General features: G+C 39.4%; 1 protein-coding gene across 2 annotated transcripts in view; it reads right to left on the bottom strand.

The window, feature by feature from the left end:
• Positions 1 to 19106: 19106 nt before the first annotated feature.
• Positions 19107 to 20839, bottom strand: part of ESF1 (ESF1 nucleolar pre-rRNA processing protein) — a 50496-nt gene continuing 48763 nt past the window's right edge. For both annotated transcript variants that reach the window (XM_012780835.3, XM_012780836.2), the window contains exon 14: positions 19107 to 19947. In XM_012780835.3, the coding sequence (XP_012636289.2) occupies positions 19654 to 19947 (294 nt within the window). In that variant the 3' untranslated portion in view covers positions 19107 to 19653. The remainder of the gene's footprint in view (positions 19948 to 20839) is intronic.

Genomic DNA, 20839 nt, shown 5'->3' with positions numbered 1-20839 from the left:
TTTTTTCTTAGCGATAGGGTTTTCCTCTGTTGTCCAGGCTCAAACTCCTAGGCTCAAATGATCCTTCTACCTCAGCCTCTGAAGTAACTGGGACTACAGGCAAAGGCCACCACATCCAGCTAATTTTTTTGTTTCTTATACAGACAAGGTCTCTCTACAGGCAATGTAGCCAAGACATGGCCAAGATCACTTTAAAAACAAAATAAAACAAACAAAACTGCTTACACACAAATCCTTGTCTCAGGCTCAGCTTTTTGGAGTAACCTAGGATGAGATTCTAGATAAAACAACAAATTTATCAAGTATAGACTTCTCTGAGTCCTTATCTTTTAGTGGACAGCATGATATTCTAAAATTGTTTATAATATGTAGCATTTTCTAAATGTGTTGAAATTACAACACTTTTTCTTTCATGACCATTTTGTGAGGCTAGTGTTCTATAAACACATTTTAGGCAAGGCTGACCTAGACCGAACAACTTGTGTTTCATGTGATGTGTTTGTGGTAGTTGGTCTCCAAGAATGACCCCTTAATGAGCCTCTGCTGCTAGCCATGTCCTCGTGTTGGCTCACTCCCCATTCTCACATTAAATCTGGGCTGGCCTGAAACTTGTGTTGGCCAATAGAACAAGCAATCACACTGCAGGCCTACCCTTGAAGATGTCTGGCAACTCCCACTTTCTCCTTCTTTGAATGCTTAACCGTTGGGAGCCTTGGGCCACCATTTAAGAAATCTGGCTACCCTTTTGGAGAGAGCATGTGGAACAGCCATGTGAAAAGAAGAGGCCCTGAGAAAACAGAGTGGAGAAAGAGACACAGCTGTCCAGCATCCCAGCTAAATCTCCAGATGGCTCCAGGCTCACCCACCATCTGACTGTAACCCAAATGAGACCAGATAAATTGCCCAGCTGAGGCCAGGCAACATATAGAAACATGAGTATAGGCCAGGCGCGGTGGCTCACGCCTGTAATCCTAGCACTCTGGGAGGCCGAGGCGGGCAGATTGCTCGAGGTCAGGAGTTCGAAACCAGCCTGAGCAAGAGCGAGACCCCCGTCTCTACTATAAATAGAAAGAAATTAATTGGCCAACTAATATATATAGAAAAAAATTAGCCTAGCATGGTGGCACATGCCTGTAGTCCCAGCTACTCGGGAGGCTGAGGCAGTAGGATCGCTTGAGCCCAGGAGATTGAGGTTGCTGTGAGCTAGGCTGCCGCCATGGCACTCACTCTAGCCTGGGCAACAAAGCAAAACTCTGTCTCAAAAAAAAAAAAAAAAAAAAAAAAGAAACATGAAAATAATAAAATGTTCATTGTTTTAAGCCACTAAGTTTTGAGGTGGCTTGTTATATGCTACAATAGATGAGAGAAACAGTAGTAGAATAGAGCTGAAGAACTATTGCCTTTTTTTTTTTTTTTCAATTTTTTGAGACAGAGTTTCTCTCTGTTGCCCCAGCTGGAGCATGGTGCATCATCATAGCTCACTGCAACCTCAAACTCCTGGGCTCAAATGATCCTCCTGACTCAGCCTCTTGAGCAGCTGGGACTACAGGCAGGCATGCCCAGCTAATTTTCCTATATATTGCAGAGATAGGGTTTCGCTATGTTGCTCAGGCTGGTCTCAAACTCCTGGCCTCAAGTGATCCTACTATCTAAGCCTCCTAAAGTGCTGGGATTACAGGTGTGAGCCACTGCACCTGGCCAGAACTATTTACTTTAGAGCTCCCAATGTGGAGCTCTAAAACAGGGACTTAGGTACAAATGTTCCATCATTTGATTTTTTGCTTGGTAGTTTCTTGCTTCTCTTAATGTTAGCTACTAAGCTATTTTGGTGGGGGATGGGAGGAGGCTCTGTTAACATTTTACTACAGAAGTGTGAGTCTCCATCTTAGCTACTATTGGAGAGAGATGAAACCTGTTTTGAATTCCAGATCTTTCAATCTATTTTTCATGGTTTCTGCTTTCACAGCATTCTCTCCAAACTTGTGGCAGTTCTCTGAGGACTCCACCTTTCCCACTCTTAGTTCATGTGCTGGATCCACCGTAGGTCAACAGGGGAGTTTGGATACAGGTCTGGCCAATCAGAGCTTCCCTTTCCCTAGCTACAGTGATTGGCTCAGGGCATGACGATGATCCAAGGTAACCAAGCTAAATCAGACTTCTGCTTCAATGACCAAAAACTAAGCATGTTTCTTCCACTGGAATTGGGGTGGGAACATCTAAGCAATAAAACTGAAGATTATATATTGAGCCAACACACCACACACTATGAGCTCCAGGCTGGACCTCTCTCTTAAAAGCCAGACATGTTTATCCAGTGGTTTGCTTCACATCTCCATTTACATGTTGAATAGGTGTTGCAACTTAGCATGTCCAAAAGCAACTCCGGGCATCTGCACATCCCAAATATGCTTTTCCAATGGTCTTCGCTATCCCATAATATCTCCACCATTGACCCAGTTTCCTAGAACAGAAACCATGGAGTTACACTTAACTCTTCTCTTTCATTCACATTCAATCCATCAGAATACCCTTTGTGTGCTCTACCCTCAAAGAATATCCAAAATCCAATTACTTCTCCTTTCCTCCACTGGCCTAGTCCAATCCATCATTATCTCTTGCCTGGATTATTCCAACAGTACATATCATTTATTGGTTTACTTATGCCCTCTCCTGCCACTAATATGTAAGTTCTATGAATATTCTGATGAATGTAAATTCCATTCCATTCTTCGAATGCAGTTTTTAGTCACCATTATGTTATAAATATAATGCTTTATTCATGGTATCCCTTGTGCCTATAACACCATTAACACATATTAGATATTCAATCGAGATTTGTTGACTCAATTAATAAATAAACACAGAAGAAGGTGGTCAGATTATGGAAAGAGACAAGATGCTAATGTCACAGTTTGAGGTCCTTGATCCACTTGAACCTGAAGACCTGTTCCAGGCTTTGTGATTGCATAAGCCAAAAAGCTCTCGTTTTTTATTGTGCAAGTTTTGAGTTGTGTTTCCAGGAAGAACTTGCAACTGGAAAAACCCACATATACTATGTAACTAAATGTCTTTAAACATCTTTTCCAAGCAACAAAATGGTAAAACTATTACTATCTGACTTGCCTATCTCAATAGGCCTGTTAACATTGGCGAGGCTCAAATGAGTTACTATATATGGAAGCACACTGCTGACTTCAACATAATTCTGCGAATGTGTGAGCTATCGTTACTGGCAATTATGTGAATACTAGAATCTTAGCATTAAAAGTAAAGTTAGACTCCGAAGCTGAAATCATTCAAGCTATCAGAAAAATCGTTCCAGCTGCCCAAGTTTTCACTCAGGGATAGGAAACAAACCAGCTCCACTGCGTAAACTTAAAGGGATGATGGAGAACTGGAACATCAGTGCTTTACAACTTTAAAAAAAGAAGAAGGTAGTGGTAGAGTGTGTTTTCTGGGGGCAGGTAAGGTAGGGGGACTTAAAGACTACCATGCCCAGACTTCTTCTTTTTATAGAAGAGGCCAAGAAACCGTCAGCTTTTTGTTCAAGGTCACACAGCTACTTTTAGTAGCAGAGTTGGGACCAGCAGCCCAAGTTTCTTGGCTTCCAATCCCATGCTCTTTCCAACACCACAAATGTACAATTTCACTCTTCAGATGTTTTTGTTTTTCCTTCCTCTAAATTTTTGGATATCAATTGTAGATTTGGAGATCAAATTTAAAATCTCCTCCATTTCAGTATTTGACTTATGGAACAGTTTGTAGGCAGGGAGGGAGACAGAGAGGAAGAAAGTCTTATTCCAGTATTCCAAAGTTTTCCTGCCCAAGAAAATCTCAAGAGTTCAAGCCATTGGCTTCCATCTATCCTTCGAAGGCCTGAAATGCTTTCTTCCAAAGTCTTTTGGCTCTGAAATCTTTAAATTACGTTGGTCTTGTGTTAATTCCCAAAAGCCTTTTCATAAATACTGAGCTATGTAATAAAAGAAGAAGAGGAAAATCAACTCTCAAGTCAAAAAGAAAAAATATCCACACAATTTCATGAAATGTGAGGAGTACATTAAATGGAGGGGGGTTGGTTGAGTGGAACAGAGGTGATCACAGGAACATTTGAAGATCTGGGGTCCATTTTTCATGGAGCCATTTCCAGGATAAGGGTCTTCCCTTGGTAAAATTGCAAAAGGGTGGCACAAGCTTTGGTACCGAGCCTCTGACTTCTATGACCTTTCTACAGCCACTATGATCATCTTGCTCTCTCTGTACCTCCCAATCTCTTCATCCCTTTTGAAATTGTAGAAAGATATTAAGTTGGCAGTTGTATATATGCAGATCTGAAGCTCAGAAGAGATACTTCTGAGTCATTCATATCTTGGGAATTGCCTCAGCTATAGGGAGCTGTGTAATCCAAGATCAGATCATCACCTTCCAGGGGCAGCCCTCATCCAATGACTAATTAATGCTGGAGTACAAAGGCCCAACATTTTAGTGGGACTCAGGACAACTCTGAAGAGCCATTCTGGCTTCTGAGCTTCCCAGGGACTGGCTGAATCTGTCATTATCCCTGCATTGCTACCCACTCCTGCTCTTTTTCCCTCCTTTCCTCAGGTGTTGAATTCAAGGACACTCCCCAATAAACATTCTGCACGCTAAACTCCACTTCAGAGTCTGCTTTCCAGAGAACTCAACCTGGGGAATTCTCCCTCATCTCCTTCTTGTTTCATCTATGCTTCTGGGTTCCCTAGTTCCTAACACCCTGATGGTACCCTCCACCTCCTTTTGCCCAGAACTAACTGGTTCTTGTGTTCAGGGTTTTCTAGAACCTGCCACTTCAGCCATTTTCTGTTGAACTTACCACCAGGAAACACCCTCCAGTTACCTGTTGAATCCTACTAGCCCAGATTAGAGTTTTTGGACTATGACATTAGTGGTAATTTTTGGACACTGTCTGTCTAGATGGGATGAACAGAAAGAATGTGTGGTGGTAACATACTGAAATAGATATTGGGTCTGCTGAAGTGGGGTATTCACAATCTAAGGCAAAGATATGATGTACTACCTATGTACACAGGCACCACTTGAAATCCTGTGAGTATGCCTTTGAACTGCCAAGTCATTGCTGAAATATCAAAGAGGGCACTATATAATATTGATGAGGTCTCAGATGAAACTCAGATAGAAAATGAGATACTATACATAGTTTTTTGGTTTTTTAAAAATTTACAGCTTTTTGCACAAATTCATTCAAATTTCCGACATTTGCACAATTCCTTAACTTGTAGACATATATACACTCACATTATTTTATTATTATTCATTTTCTTACTAACATTTAATTATTTTAAATTAACTTGTAATTTGTCTATAGATGATTCACTTTTTCAGTTGACTTATGCTGTTTATAAAATGTCCTGTCAACTACTACTTTGGTTAGATTTTGGAAATAGATATTTGTTGATTTAATGAATAAATGTATACAAAAGAGAGTGGTTAAACTATGGCACTAATGTCATGGTTTGATTCCTCGGATCTCTCTTAACCTGAGGATCTTATTCTATGATCTGAATGTACCCTTCAACTTCATGTTGAAATTTTTTTTTTTTTATTTTGGCATATTATGGGGGTACAGATTTTAAGGTTTCAATAAATGCCCATTTCCCCCCCACCCCCAAAAGTCTGAGTCTCCATCATGACCATCCCCCAGATGGTGCACATCTCACTCATTATGTATGTATATACCCACCCCCCTCCCCCCTCCCCCCTCCCACCTGCCCAATACCCTATTACTGTAGTACCTATGTGTCCACTTAGGTGCTACTCAGTTAATACCAGTTTTCTGGAGAATATATCTGGTGCTTGTTTTTCCATTCTTGGGATACTTCACTTAGTAGTATGGGTTCCAGCTCTAACCAGGAAAATATAAGATGTGCTATATCACCATTGTTTCTTAGAGCTGAATAGTACTCCATGGTATACATATACCACATTTTATTAATCCATTCTTGGATTGATGGGCACTTGGGCTCTTTCCACAGCCTTGCAATTATGAATTGTGCTGCTATAAACATTCGAGTGCAGGTGTCTTTTTTGTAGAGTGTCATCATGTTGAAATTTAATTGCCAATGTGATGGTACTGGGGGGCCTTTAAGAGGGGATTAGGTCATGAGGGCTCTGCCCTCAGAATAGATTAACCATAATGTGGGAGTGGGTTAGTTATCATGGGGGTGGGCTCCTGATAAAAGGATGAATTCAGCCCAATTTTCTCTCTGCCTTGCTTTCACCCTCTCTTGCCCTTCATCCTTCCGCCATGGATGTGGCTCTCACCAGATGCTGGTGCCATGCTTTTGGACTTTCCAGCTTCCAGAACCATGAGCCAAATAAGCTTCTATTGTTTGTGAATTACTCAGCGTCAGACATTCTGTTATAGCAACACTAAACAGACTAAGACAACTTACCCCTGAGCTTTTCAGTTACATGTGCTAATATATTCTCCATTTTAGCTTGTGCTAGTTTGAGTTGGGTTCTAAACAAAAGTACTTGCAATTACAAGAATGATGGTATGCCATGTGTTCTTGGGGAAGTCACTAAATGTCTCTAAACTTGTTTCCCAAGCAGAAAAATGCTTAAAACTCTAACCCCTGCCTACCTTGTATGTAGCAGATACAATCATATTCCCTTGAGCATTTCTACAGGCTCACCTAAATTCCAGCGACCAATAACTCAATCTTTTTGACTGGAACTCCTTGGCTAGACCAAACTCTGCTCCTCACTGCTTGCAGTCAGGCAGACTCCTGAGCAGCCCTCAAACAATACTTGCTTGTATAAATACCCCAGTTCCCTTAGCCCTCAGGTGGGATCACTTCAAAGTGGTTGTTCTGCCCTGTCCTCAAGAGTGCCCCAGTAGGATTAAGCTCTAGCCCTCCACAGTGATAACCTGCCAATCAACAAGCACACCCTCTTTGGGGGTTCCTTCCCTTCCCTTACTCAATCTCACTCCCCTCATTCCTGTCTCCTGATCTCATTGCAAATAGACTCCTGACATTCCTATTCCTGTTTCAGAGTCTCCTTTTAGGGGAGCTTAAATTAAGAAAGTTACACCTTTTCAATGCTTGGTAAACACAAACCTTTCTGTGTGATTTGCCTGTGATTGGGACATTGTTGAGTTTTGACTGGCTGAGATGGTTTAAACTCAAGTCATCAATGCACATTTACATGCATAAAAGTTGTAATAACTAATCTCATGATGAAGTAACATTGTCAAGCTCTTCATTTTATTCCATATACAATTGTATTTATTTTTAAAATAACTCTCTGAAAATGACCTCTTCAATAGATTATGCAGATAAAAGGACAAAACACCTCTAGACACACTGTCTTGCCTTAAAAACAGCTGACAGTATGTGCACATTTATAGACTCTATTGCATAAATAGCATTAGTGTGAATGAAGCTCACAACAATTGAGAGTCCCATAGAACATGTTGTGGTGGAAAAGTATTTACTGTGTCTTAGAGAGGCTCTTGCACATGGGAAGATGAGAAACGAGACTCTTAATGAGCCATCTCACAAGTGTAAAAACCAAATGCACCCAACACTAGACTTTGAGTGACAACCGCAGCCCCCAAACAAAAAGGAAACACCATATGTTCCCAGTGTGGGAAGAATTCTGGGCCCCAGTGGTCTTATCAGTGACACCTGCACTCCCAGCTGGGGAGCATTACTGGTAGTGTCATCTTCAAAAGCAGAGAGTAGCAAACACAGTACAAAGAAGAACCAGAAATGTGGGCAGATGGGGTTGGTGGCTTGATGAGCAGCCCTCATACTTGAGCTGGATGAGAGCCATTATGTCCTCTGCTTCCAGTGCTAGTGGCCCCAGCACTCATCTTGGCAGCAACCATCACTTACAAAATGGTTTGAGAACTTCCTCCCTTGCCACAACCTTCTCACCCCTCCCCCATGCTGCTAAACCACACATTGAGAGTTTACTTAAGACAAGGCAATGTCTTGTTATAATTTCTTAGTCCATTTGTGCAGCAATAACAAAATACCTGGAATTGGGTAATGTGTAAAGAACAGAAATTTATTTCTCACAGTTCTGGGGGCTGAGGAAGTCCAAGATCAAGGTATCTACATTTGGAGTGGTTAGGGTCTCCCTGATGTGTCCTCACATAGCAGAAGGTGGAAGGCAACCTAGCCCAGCACTGTGGGAAGCCTCTTTTGTAAGGGCCTTAATCCCATTCATGACAGATTAATCACCGTGGCCTAGTCACCTCTTAAAGGCCCCGACTTTAATACTAGCACATTGGCAACATCTGAATTTGGGAGGGGACATTTTCAAACCATAGCATAATTTATATTTTGCTTGCTCCCCTGCCTCAGTTTCCACAAGTAATCAAAGAATTATAGAATATCAGAGTTGCAGACCTCCTTAAAAATTAAGAGTAATATGAATATATATAAACATTTACACATAGTAGATAGGTGTGTGTGTGTGTGTATATATATATATATATACACACACACATATAGGGAGAAAGAGAGTGACAGAAGTAGAAAAAGAAAGGAAAGAAAGAAAGAAAGAGAAATCAAGTGAATGTGGTAAAATTTTAACAATTGGGGAATATGGGTGAAGGCCATATGGAAGTTTTTTATATTCTTGCAATGTTACTGAGAGTAATTTTATTTCAAAATTTAAAAAAGAGGTCAACTAATTATAAGAACATTACCATAATTATGTATAATTATGACCACAGTTTGTAGTATAGATTTTTTTAAGTTTTAAAATCTGTTTTTTTAAGAGAATGGGCAGTGGCATGATCATAACTCACTGCAACCTCAAATTCCAGGGCTCAAGTAATCCTCCTGCCTCCTGAGTAGCCAGGACTACAGGCTTGTGCCACCACACCCGGCTAATTTTTCTATTATTTGTAGAGACAGGGTCTTACTATTTTGCTCAGGCTCGTCTTGAACTCCTGACCTCAAGTGATCCTCCTGCCTTGGCCGCCTGGAGTGCTAGTATTACAGGTGTAAGCCACTGTACCTGGCCAAAAGTGTATGTATTTTTAAGGGAAGAACACCTTAAATCTTTTTTAAAAGATTTTCTTTTCCTTTCCTTTTCATATTTGTTGAGGATGAATTCGCATAACATAAAATTAACCATTTATAAAGTGAATAATTTAGTCTCATTTAGTTTTTTTTTTTTGGGGGGGGGGTTTTGAGACAGAGTCTCACTGTGTTGCCCAGGCTAGAGTGAGTGCCGTGGCATCAGCCTAGTTCACAGCAACCTCAAACTCCTGGGCTCAAGCAATCCTGCTGCCTCAGCCTCCCGAGTAGCTGGGACTATAGGCATGCGCCACCGTGCCCGGCTAATTTTTTCTATATATATTAGTTGGCCAATTAATTTCTTTCTATTTATAGTAGAGATGGGGTCTCACTGTTGCTTAGACTGGTTTCGAACTCCTGACCTTGAGCAATCCGCCTGCCTAGGCCTCCCAGAGTGCTAGGATTACAGGCGTGAGCCACCGCACCCAGCCCATTTAGTATTTTTACAATGTTGTACAACCACCACTTCTAATTCCAAAACATTTCCATTACCTCAAAAGGAAAGCCCATACCTATTAACCAGAAATTTGTATTCTGTTTCTATGGCTTTACCTATTCTGGATATTTTATATAAATAGAATCATTCAATATTTGTCTTTTTGTGTCTGGCTTATTTCATTTAGCATGTTTCTGGGGTTCATCCATGTTGTGGCATGTATCAGTACTTCATTTATTCTTATGGCCAAATAATATTCCATTTTATGGATATACCGCAATTGGTCCATCCATTTGTGTGTTGATATATCCACAGCTGTTTCCACCTTTTGGCTATTGTGAATAGTGCTACTATAAACTTGTGTGTACATGTTTAGAACACATGAAACTTTGATGTTTGCTAATGTCTAGTGATAACTTAAAATATAGATTCATGCCTGAAGCATACCCACCCCTTAGACTTCTCAGATATGTGAGTAAATTCCTTTTTGTGCTAAAGCTAGTTTTCATTGGGTTTCTGTCAATTTGAAAGAATCCTGACTACTCCAAAATTTTAAAATATCTTTCCAAATGCAGTGTTTTGGTTTTATGGAAAAAATCTGCTCATTAAGAATACCTTCTTGAAACAAGACCAAGTAAAATCTTCTAAAGTTCAAAGCTCTCTTGTCCCCAAGGAGACCTGAAATGAATAAAAATCTGAAACATTTCTGAACAAGAAGAATGAGCTCAGCTAAGCACAGAACATTCCTGAACTATGTCTGCCACCACAATGGGACAATCATAACGCTGAGTCTTGAACCAGAAGCTTTTTTGTGCGTGCCAGACTTAAAAGAAATTCATAGCAGTTTAATCGTGAAAGAATTATAATTTTAAAAACCAGAGTTTTCCTAAATCAACAGGTAATTATTTTTAGCAACCCATCTGAACAGAAGTCCTCAAACACAAATGCTACTCTTTATTTCTTTCACCATCTGCTTCCTGCCATCCATCTTTCGTCTCTTGTGGTCATAGGAATTCTAGTATTTTCTTTTCAAAAGGCTTCTAGGAATTGCCTTTGGTTTATTTGGTGAAATCTTGCACCGCATACACTTCTTCAAAAGGACATTGTTTCTTTTCATTTCTGTTGACGAAAAACCAAGTCATAAGAGAATTTATCTGCTGACAACCTAAAAAGATTTCATTGCCTTCAGTTCATTTTGTTTTTGGGGTCTTCGACTCACCTGGTTAATCAGGATACAAATTTGATTTGGGATCTATCCAGCTTCCCTCTGTGTAACCGGGATGGTAGATCAGCAATGGAGCTTGTGTCCCCTTCTGCCTCTCCCATCTCTCCAGTCTTCCCTCTGGGCCAGTGTGGATGGGACCAGTGAAATCCTTGCTTCTAGAAATGTGCTCATAGACATTTCTAATTCAACATGGACTGTTCACTTAAAGTGAGGTGGTTTTACGAACTATCAATCATTTTTGGGAACCATGTTTGGCTGCATGGACCTGACATTTTGCATCTGTCTACTGTGCCAAGGTCAACATGGCTGCCACAAGCCCTAAGAGCTATATGCTGACTTTTCTATCATCCAGAAGGAAAGAGATCCAGAATTCCCATTAAGGTTCCATGAGTCATCTTGATTGGACTGACACAAGTCACGTGCCTGTCTCTCCATCAACCACTGTGGTGGTAGGTGGCAGGTGGTAGTGGAATGGGGTGGATTGTGTTGACTGGATGAGTCTAGGTCACATGTTTCATCCCTTGAGCTAGAGCTGCAGTCAGTATCCCCAGATTCACACAGATTCCCAAGGGGAAACCTGGAGTTATTGGTAAGGGAAGTGTATGCTGGGAAGAGAATGAATGACTGTTCGTGTTTATCTTCCAGTTTGGCCAGATGCCTTCATGTCCTTATAATTCCTTCTTGTCTACATTACCTTGAGTTGGCTTCTGGTACTTACAGACAAAGCGTGTTAACTAAGACATCTCAGTAGAATGTGAAAATAGGAACAACAGCAGTAGCCTAAGTTTTGGGGAAAAGTTGAACACAGCAGGGCTGCATCTCATGGGCACTGAGCAAGAGGACAGTGACAATGTAAATTACTTGGAGGGCTCTGCCTACCATTCTGCTCTCCATCAGGGATGGCAGGTGTGTGTGGTTCTTCCCTTTGCCAGTCTTGGTTCTGTTTTCCTTCCCATGGTGTTAGAAGCTTGCCAACTATAATATGATTCTAGTATACATTTCATAAAAGATAGTCCAAGACCAGCTACTGCTTTAACTAGTATTCAGAAAATAATAATAATAAAAAAAAAAGGAACAGAAATTGTCAGAGGAAGAACTGACCAAGCGGCACTTACTGAGTATGTCATCCTCCAATGCGACTTGTTTCTGGAGTTATCTAAAGATAACTTTTTTAAAGGACTTCCGAAGAACATTTTTTCTAAAAGATTTTTGAAGAAAATGCTTCTGATTTATAAGACAGGATTCCCCCCATACCTAGAAAGATAACTATCACTCACTGAAGCCAAGACAGCTGATCAGTGGAAGAAATGGAATATCACTGTGTCCATGAACATGACAAATTTGATGGTTTTACTAATATTGACCAATTATTAAAATGAGTCTTTATACATGGTTAAAACTTGATAAATATCATAAAATGAGTAAGGTTGATTTGGACCAAATGGCCATGCTTGGTGAGATCATCTGGACCCAGTATGCTGGAATGCTGTTTTGGAGCATTTCACAGTGGTTTAGTGGACAGAGAGAGGTGGTGTAACTTTTAATACCACTTATATTATGAACTATTTGTATGATCTGGGGAAAATTGCATAATTTCTCCAAGTCTCAAGTTTCCCCACTGGTGAAATGGGAAGAAAAATGCTTACCCTACTTGTTTTTCAGAGTTATTAAAATTGGTGGCCTATGTTCTCTTAGGCAGCCGCTTTGATGTCTTTCGGGCAGAATGAATGATATACAGAAGGAAAAATATTCAGATAGAAAAAAAGTCAGTGCCTCCAGAGATATTTAGTGAACAGTTTATCCTGCCTAATGCACACTTGCTTGTTAAAATAGAATCAAGGGTAAAAATACAACCCAACAAGAAGCATAGTTTCTTCTTAACCCCATGGTAATTTTAATGGAGATAGTATTACCATTATGTGTTGCCAACTCCCAGTTTATGATCGCCGACCCAAAATCTCAGGAGATGTACAAATTATGAAAAATAGTTTCTGCTTTCCAGAGCAAAGCCTAATACTAACAATGAAAGAAACACTGGGAGCCAGCCACCCAGATCGAAACTTTCCAAGCAGAGAAAGTAAATTGAGAACTGCCTACAGTGAATCCGGATGTTGTGATATACAGTGAAATTAACAGAATGTGGCTTAGCTTGTTCTATGCAGAGCTCAGTTCTGGGATTATAGAATCTTTTTTTCTGGTCAATTTGCTTTACAAATTAAAAATTAAAAAGGGGACTGGGCATGGTGGCTCATTCGTGTAATCCCAGCACTCTGGGAGGCTGAGGTGAGAGGATCGCTTGAGGTCAGGAGTTCAAGACCAGCCTGAGCAAGAGTGAGACCCCATCTGTACTAAAAATAGAAAAATTAGCTGCATGTGGTGGTGTGGACCTGTAGTCCCAGCTACTTGGGAGGCTGAGGCAGGAGGATCACTTGAGCCTGGGAGGTGGAGGCTGCTGTGAGCTAGGCTGATGCCATGGCACTCTAGCCTGGGCAACAGAGTGAGACTGTCTCAAAAAAAAAAAAAAAAAAATTAAAAAAGAAATCAGTCTAAATTCTGTCTTCAGGTAACCATGTGCCTCTCTCAAGAATCAAACAAGGCTTGTGAAGCTAACAACCTGTCTTTCATCCTGAAAAGGGATTGCTTTCCTCATTCCCCATCATTTCAAGGGATGTAGCTGATATATGATCTCCAGTGACCCAGCACATCTTCTCTTGGTATGTAACCAGCAGACACGGTTGTTGATGCTCACCATAGGTACATCAAGAATGTTTATAGCAATACTATTTATAATGGCCCCAAAGTGGAAACAGGTAGGTATTTAACTCTTCAGCTTTATTATATTAGCATCTGAAAACTATAGGAAATTAGATTAGTTGTACAGAACCCACAGAGGTTAGCTGAAAATTCAGTTAAATGAAAACCTTTATCTGTTCCTAGAATGACTTACACAATTTTTTTTTTGTGACAATGTAGTTTTTAATAAATCCACATCTCATATCATGGGTAAAATTATCAGCAGAGTTGTTAAAAACTGACACGATTTGACTGTCTCAGAAAACACTGAGCAGGAAGGAAAAAAATTTCCCTAAGCTAATTCAAGAAAAGGTGAATTTGTGTAAGGATACCAGGGAACCTCACAGAGCTTGATTGTGAAATACCACCTGACAGCCACTTTCTCTGTGTCTCTGGAGTTGCATGATGGCTCATTTCTGCATCTTTCTGCTTTGTCTGTTACATCCCTCATTTCTCTTTGAATTCAGATGGCCCAATTGCTCATTAGCCAGCAGGTCGCCAATCAACCCCAAATGATGACTGAGTCTTTGTGACCCTCCAGCTTAGCTGAATGACTTTATTGCTCTCTCTCAGGAGATACTTTGTAGACACTTAATAAATATTAATTTACTTGGTAGACACTCAATAAAAAGTAAATTCCCCCAAATCACTTGCTAGACACTCAATAAATATTAATTTTTTTCCCCCTTCAGAGAATGAACACCACTTGAGTAGAAAAGATTCTTTGTTTGATAGGAGGCTAGTGAAGCAATATTGTTTTCTCTGCCCTCCACCTATATAAGGTAGAGAAAATACTTCCAGTAGGGTGAGGCACACTTCCAGAAGACTTGAGAAATTCTCAAACCAATTTGGCAAATCTGCAAGATTGAACCGGGTCACCACTGTTTCTTAAATCAACATACTCCTGTGCCCATGAAAAGGTTTTCATTTTCATATCCCAAAGGTTGCAATTTATGCTTTTATTATATGGTAAAAGAATAATAATAAAAACCATTCAACCCTCAACCTCAAGGTGAGGGCTTTGGTTGCCCCCTTGTGTTAACTCTTTAGAAATAAAAGTCTAAGTCTTTGGAAGTGAATGGAAGTGCACATAACCTATAACCTATAATCTAAATGCTGAACTGTCTTATAATGAGAGATGGGTTACTATGGAAACATGAAATAGGATGAGGTCAGTGACCTTTAGCACAGTTCCAAAGATGATATATATGACAATTTGCACAGGCCCATGGACTAGCTCTCAGGGTAAATAGGTATAAGGTCATTCTGTGTTTGTCCACATTCCCCCCACCTTCCATTTCCATCCATTCTCCACCTTCCCTTCCCTGCTTTGTGCCTGTGAGGCTGATCTTTGCTGACCAGAGCTCTTTGTAACTGCTTCTTGTTGGGTTTTGCCCAAGGAAGCCTCTGGTAGTATTGACCCTACATCCAGGCAATAGGGGCTCCATGGGCCTGATACTTAGAGAGCATCCTAATATAATAGACACACGCAAAAAGTAAACTTATTAAAGGATACATGGATACTTCTGTCACTTGGGAGAGAGAGCTACCATCTGTGTAGACATGTTTAGAATTTGAGGGGATTTGATGGTAGAGTCCTTACCAGGGAGAAAAGACTTGTTAAATCTTTCTTAATGTCAGGAATGCAGTAGGTTTTGGCATAATGCTACTAGTTTTCTAGTAGTTCTTGGTATCCATTTTCTTGCTTCTTTTTGTGTTCTAATTCATGTGCCAGAAGTACTTGTTATTTAATGTGGTATTTATAACAGTTTCACATAGTGACTGAGGAATATTACATGCCATTTATATGCAGTCTAGATGTCACTTGAGTGAAGCATAATACTAATTATTTTTGTTGTTAGAGACAGGGTCTCAGTGTTGCCCAGTTGGAGTGTAGTGGCATGATGACAGCTCACTGCAACCTTGAACTCCTGGGTTTAAGCGATTCCTCCACCTCAGCCTCCCCAAGTAGCTGGGACTACTGGCACACACTGCCATACACAGATAATTTTTTAAATTTTTCTGTAGAGATGGGGTCTCACTATGTATCCCAGGGTGGTCTGGTACTCTTGGCCTCAAGTGATCCTCCCACCTTAGCTGCCCAAAGCACTGGGATTACAGGTGTGAGCCACTGCACCCAGACCACCAATTATTTGGTAAAAACTTTCAAGACACATCCCAAAGGAACACCACTATAGTTCATTGTTTTGTTCTGTGGCCCCCCCCTGGTTATTTAAATATGTGGCAATGTTGTTTAATGAGGTTATTTTGGGAAGCCAAAAATATATAAAAAGGAGACAAAAGTCAACTGACACAATTAATTGGAAACAATACATTTGAGAAGTCAACAGTAATAGAAATCATATGGGGCTGTTCATCTCTGCTTATCTCATCTTTTTCCATTGTTTTACAAATCTGAAGCTCTTGGGGTTTCAACTTGCAATCTTATATCCCTGCATGTCTAACTTATACATTCAATAATCACTCCTAATAATGAGCCTGGGCTTAGAGCGTGTGCTACTGCAGGCCCTGGCACACCAGCATTGACCCACCTCAATTGCCACACAATAGTTCCTGAATTTGGCATTTTTTTCAAGTTGTCTCTGCTTTCCCAGTACCTCTGATTACATTGATTACCTGAGTTGGCATTAGTGTCTTTAGGCACAACATGGCTTTGGTGAGGTTAATTAAAAACAACAATAAAAGAACATCTCTGTCTTCTTTTTTATTTAGTTTTGCTAGCCACCAGTGCTTTTTTGCTTCTCAGAAGAAAAAGGAAAGAGAAAATGAAAAAGAAAGCAGTGGCTATTGGGTTGGTCATTTTAACCCCTTAGCCTGCTCTTTCTTCAGGAAATAGACCCAACCTTCCCCATCCTCCCCTGTCAGTAAGGGGTAGAGACCAAGGAGGTGGGGTAGTTGGAATCACCTGACCCAAGCTAGACCAATCACATTTGGCTTCTGTTATGTACAACATGCCTAAGAAAATGGATAGGGAAGCTGAAATTTCTGATACTGCTTAGACTCTACAGAAGAACCCTAGAATTATCATAGAACTACAAGTCTAGATAATAGATCCAAATGGAGGAACATAAATATTTTCAGAATTTTCGTTTAAATGAGCTGCTGTCAGAGTAAACCTGTTCTATCCTTTAGAGTTGTTCTACTTCTAGCTAAAATGTTTTCCCTAATTCTTAGTTTAAATAATTTTTCCAAAATAGTTTTGAAAATTTAGTGCACTTTATGGACCATTCCCTGCCTTGTTCATCAGATGAACTTTCTGAAGTACGAGAGGGTACATTATTTCTTACTGGTCTAAGAGAAAAGACACTGCTAATTAATTTCAGATTTTAGTAAAAAAGAAGTTCAAAAAATCAACACTACTACATTGGGGATCAAATTTCAACATGAGTTTTGGTGAGGACAAACCAAACCATAGCACTACTCAAGACAAAAAGCATGTGTAGTGATGGATAATGACTCAATTTTAATTTTAAAAAATTCATGAAAACAGCTCATAAGCCCAAGGCAGGCATTTCTCACAACATTCACTAACATAATATAATTTGTTAGTCTATTTGCTTTGGCATTGTCGCACAGCATGGAGTTTTCATCCCACATTCTGGCAAAATTTGGGTAATGTAGAACCCACACTTAAGGCTGGGCATAGACTCTCGCTCACACTTTTTCATTTTCCCCTGTGCGTGATTCTGGCTTGCTCTTGGCAACTGCTCCTTCATAAACTCTTAGAGGAAGGTGATAATGTGAACCCAGAAATGCTGAAAATAGTTTGTAAGTCTAATGCCAGTAGTGCTTGTAGAACAAAGGGTCCCAGTTGCCTTTTAAGGGGGTTCGTCTCACTTCTCTTGAATCATGTCCACATCCAGAAATGTGGGAATGTTACAGTACAGGGCATCCTATTCCAGCAATTTCAGATTGCAAGCACTCTGACCACAATGTAATATAAAGAGTTTCTTTAAGAAAAAGGAGAAAGGAAACTCAATGGAAATTGTCCAGGTAGGAGGGGGAAGGAGGGGATGAGTGGAATCATACCTAATGGGTACAATGTACACCATCTGGATGGTGGGCACACTTACAACTTTGACTCAAGCAGTACAAAAGCAATCCATGTAACCAAAACATTTGTACCCCTATAATATTCTGAAATTAAAAAAATTAATAAAATAGAATAAAAATCCTTTTTCACTTTATATCAGGGCTGCCTAATTCAAATATATAAATTCTCAAAATAAAATTTGTTTTGTTTCACTTCAAAAAAAAAAAGGGTAGGGTGTAATCTACAATAAGCTCAAAATAGGGCAAGATTGTCCACAAAGACTATAGTCAAAGGCCATTATATTTGTCTTTGTATTAATTAGGATATAAATAGAACAGCAAGGAACAGAGACCTGAGAAAATAGGGGTTTAAACAAGAAAGGATTTAATGTATCTATCACATAGAAGTTTCAAAAAAGTTCGTGGGTGAAATAGTAAGTATACTCTACCAAGTCCTTAATGATCCTGGCTCTTTCCAACTTTCATTACCCCTAGATAGTAGAGTGTGGATCCAAGATGGCTACTAAAGCTCTAGCTATTACATTTGTATTCCAGGCAGTAGCATGAAGGAGGGAAGAAAGCATAGAAAATATTGCAACATTTAGGTACAGGTATAAATATTAAAAAACGTGCTGGGTTTGTATATGGAAAACTATAAAACACCAATGAAAGAAACCAATGACCTAAATAAAAGGAGACATATACCATTTCATGATCCTACTGCCTTTCAGAAGATACTATATTTATAATTTGTTCCAAGTGATCATTTGGTTTTTTTTTTTTTGAGACAGAGTCTTACTTTGTTGCCCAGGCTAGAGTGAGTGCTGTGGTGTCAGCCTAGCTCACAGCAACCTCAAACTTCTGGGCTCAAGTGATTCTGTTGCCTCAGCCTCCCGAATAGCTGGGACTACAGGCATGCGCCACCATGCCCGGCTAATTTTTTCTATATATATTAGTTGGCTGATTAATTTCTTTCTATTTATAGTAGAGACGGGGTCTCACTGTTGCTCAGGCTGGTTTTGAACTCCTGACCTCGAGCAATCTGCCCGCCTCGGCCTCCCAGAGTGCTAGGATTATAGGCGATCATTTTAGTTTTATTTCCATTTGCTTACATAGCACATCTAATTGTCCTGTCCAGGTGGTCAGTTAACAGTTCATAATATCTAGACCAGATGAGCACATCTTCAAGTGTTAAGGCCTTGAAGATGTGTTTTAGTTTTAAAAAGAATTAAGATTTCCATAAACTCCACAGCAGCATATCCACTTTTCTAAAGCATTCCAAAAATTTGAAGGACAGAAGAATTTTCTGTTGCTACAAATATTAGAGAAAAAAAACACTGAAGAGCTTATGAACATTTTAAATGTAATTATATAAGAAATGCAAACCTAGAACTGCCTTTTCATGTAACTGTCATCTTAAAGACTTACAAGTCAGTATTTCAGATATTTTTCCAGAGAGTAGTTTGAGATACATAAAATGAAATAAATCAGTGGCTATACAAAATAAAATATTTTACACCTTTATTTACAAGTTAACTCATAAACCATATTAAACATGACCAAATTATAAAGAAAGTCCTTGGCTTCCATCCTTTGTGGCTAGAAAAATAAATTATCTAAATCTGCCTCCTGCTTCCAGAGAAATTAATGTATTACATATACATATTTTCAAATTGTCCCTAACCTTTACACAGACTCCAGAGTAGATACCGCTCTATTTTAACACAGAATTATAAACAGTCCTTTAAAAAAAGCTAGAGTAACTTTCTACTAGTTGGAACTAAACTTCGTAAACTATAAAAATTTTATAAATACTATAATCAAGGTAATTTGATTTAATAACAATAAATCTGTGGGAATATACAGTACAAATCTGTCAGTCATTCACAATTAGGTACAACAATTATTTTTGGAGAAATATTTTACTGTGGTCACAGTAAGATTTTATTTATATTCTTGAAAGCTAACTTTGTTCTCAATAACTATTCCTTCTACTATTTCTGTATACTTTAGGAGAACATATTCTTAGTCCAAAAAGAAACAATATCAAGTTATTTGACTTTTTGTTTTTTTCTTGCTTGAAACTGCTCTGTTTTGTTTTTTACAGATTTAATTAGCATTGACAAGGCTGGATCAATGGACTTCTTTTGTGATTCCTTTTGAACCTCACTCTCTTTTTGCTTTATTGCCTGAATAAGTTCTTGTTCTTTTTGTTCTCTTTGCCGGGCTTTCTCCTCAAGGATTTTTTCCATAGCCTTTGTTTTCTTGAAATTAGGATCTGAGGGATCCAAGTTGAACAAGTGGGAAGTATACATTGCCTGAAACCGTGCATCACCAACATTTACCTGCAAATCCAAAAGGATTAATAATTAGTAAATTAATTAAATAAAATAAATAAGCCTAAAGGCCCAGAAATGGGGCCAAATATACAAGGTTGGTGAATTGTTGATTATAAAAAATACAAACCTCAGTATTTGGATTGATTCATTACAAAACTGTTTTCCACAGATCTTCAGTGGAGTTTTAAGGCTCACCCGTGGACCACAATGTGCAGGACACACTGTTCTTATCATGCAATGACAATCTATTTGAAAGGAACTACAGTGGTCCATATATAACATGGCCTATAACTACAATGACCACTCAGACTGACTGACTCTACAGTCAGTGATTCCCATGGTAGGTCTTCCCAATACCAACAGCATGAAACCAATTTCAGGCCACCATAAACAAGCCAATCTGGACATCTCCTGCTGGAGCTTTATGCAAAATCTCTGCATTCTGAGTAAGTTTTAAGAAATTTTAACATTGGTGGCAAAAATAAGTAGCTACTGAGGATGACTCATAGATCAAGAGATTTAAAGACCACTATAGGAATGTATCCATCCCTGACCAAGGTCTGGTCAGACACAAGCCCTAAATTCATCTTCTATCTTTCTATAAAAATATTGTGGCTCCACATTTAAGAATGTACCCTTAATTCCAGCCCACCTTTCTGAGTGTTGCCAGGCACAGGGGTGACCGGCAAGAAGGGGAAATGTAGGAAGCATGAGCCCACCTGAAGATGGATTGTACCTTTATTTAGTTATAGTGAGGCCCGACAGAGGTGACACTGAGAACAATCACAAAAAAATACCCAAAAAAACTCATGAAAAATATTTCCACATAGGATTATTAACGCATGAAGGCAGATCTTACAATAGAAGATATGACTACAAATCATCCTTTGTTTTTCAT

The sequence above is a fragment of the Microcebus murinus genome, chromosome 16 (genome assembly GCF_040939455.1).
Source record: "Microcebus murinus isolate Inina chromosome 16, M.murinus_Inina_mat1.0, whole genome shotgun sequence".
NCBI classification, from domain to species: Eukaryota; Metazoa; Chordata; class Mammalia; order Primates; family Cheirogaleidae; genus Microcebus; species Microcebus murinus.
This window is presented reverse-complemented; position numbering and strand designations above follow the sequence as displayed.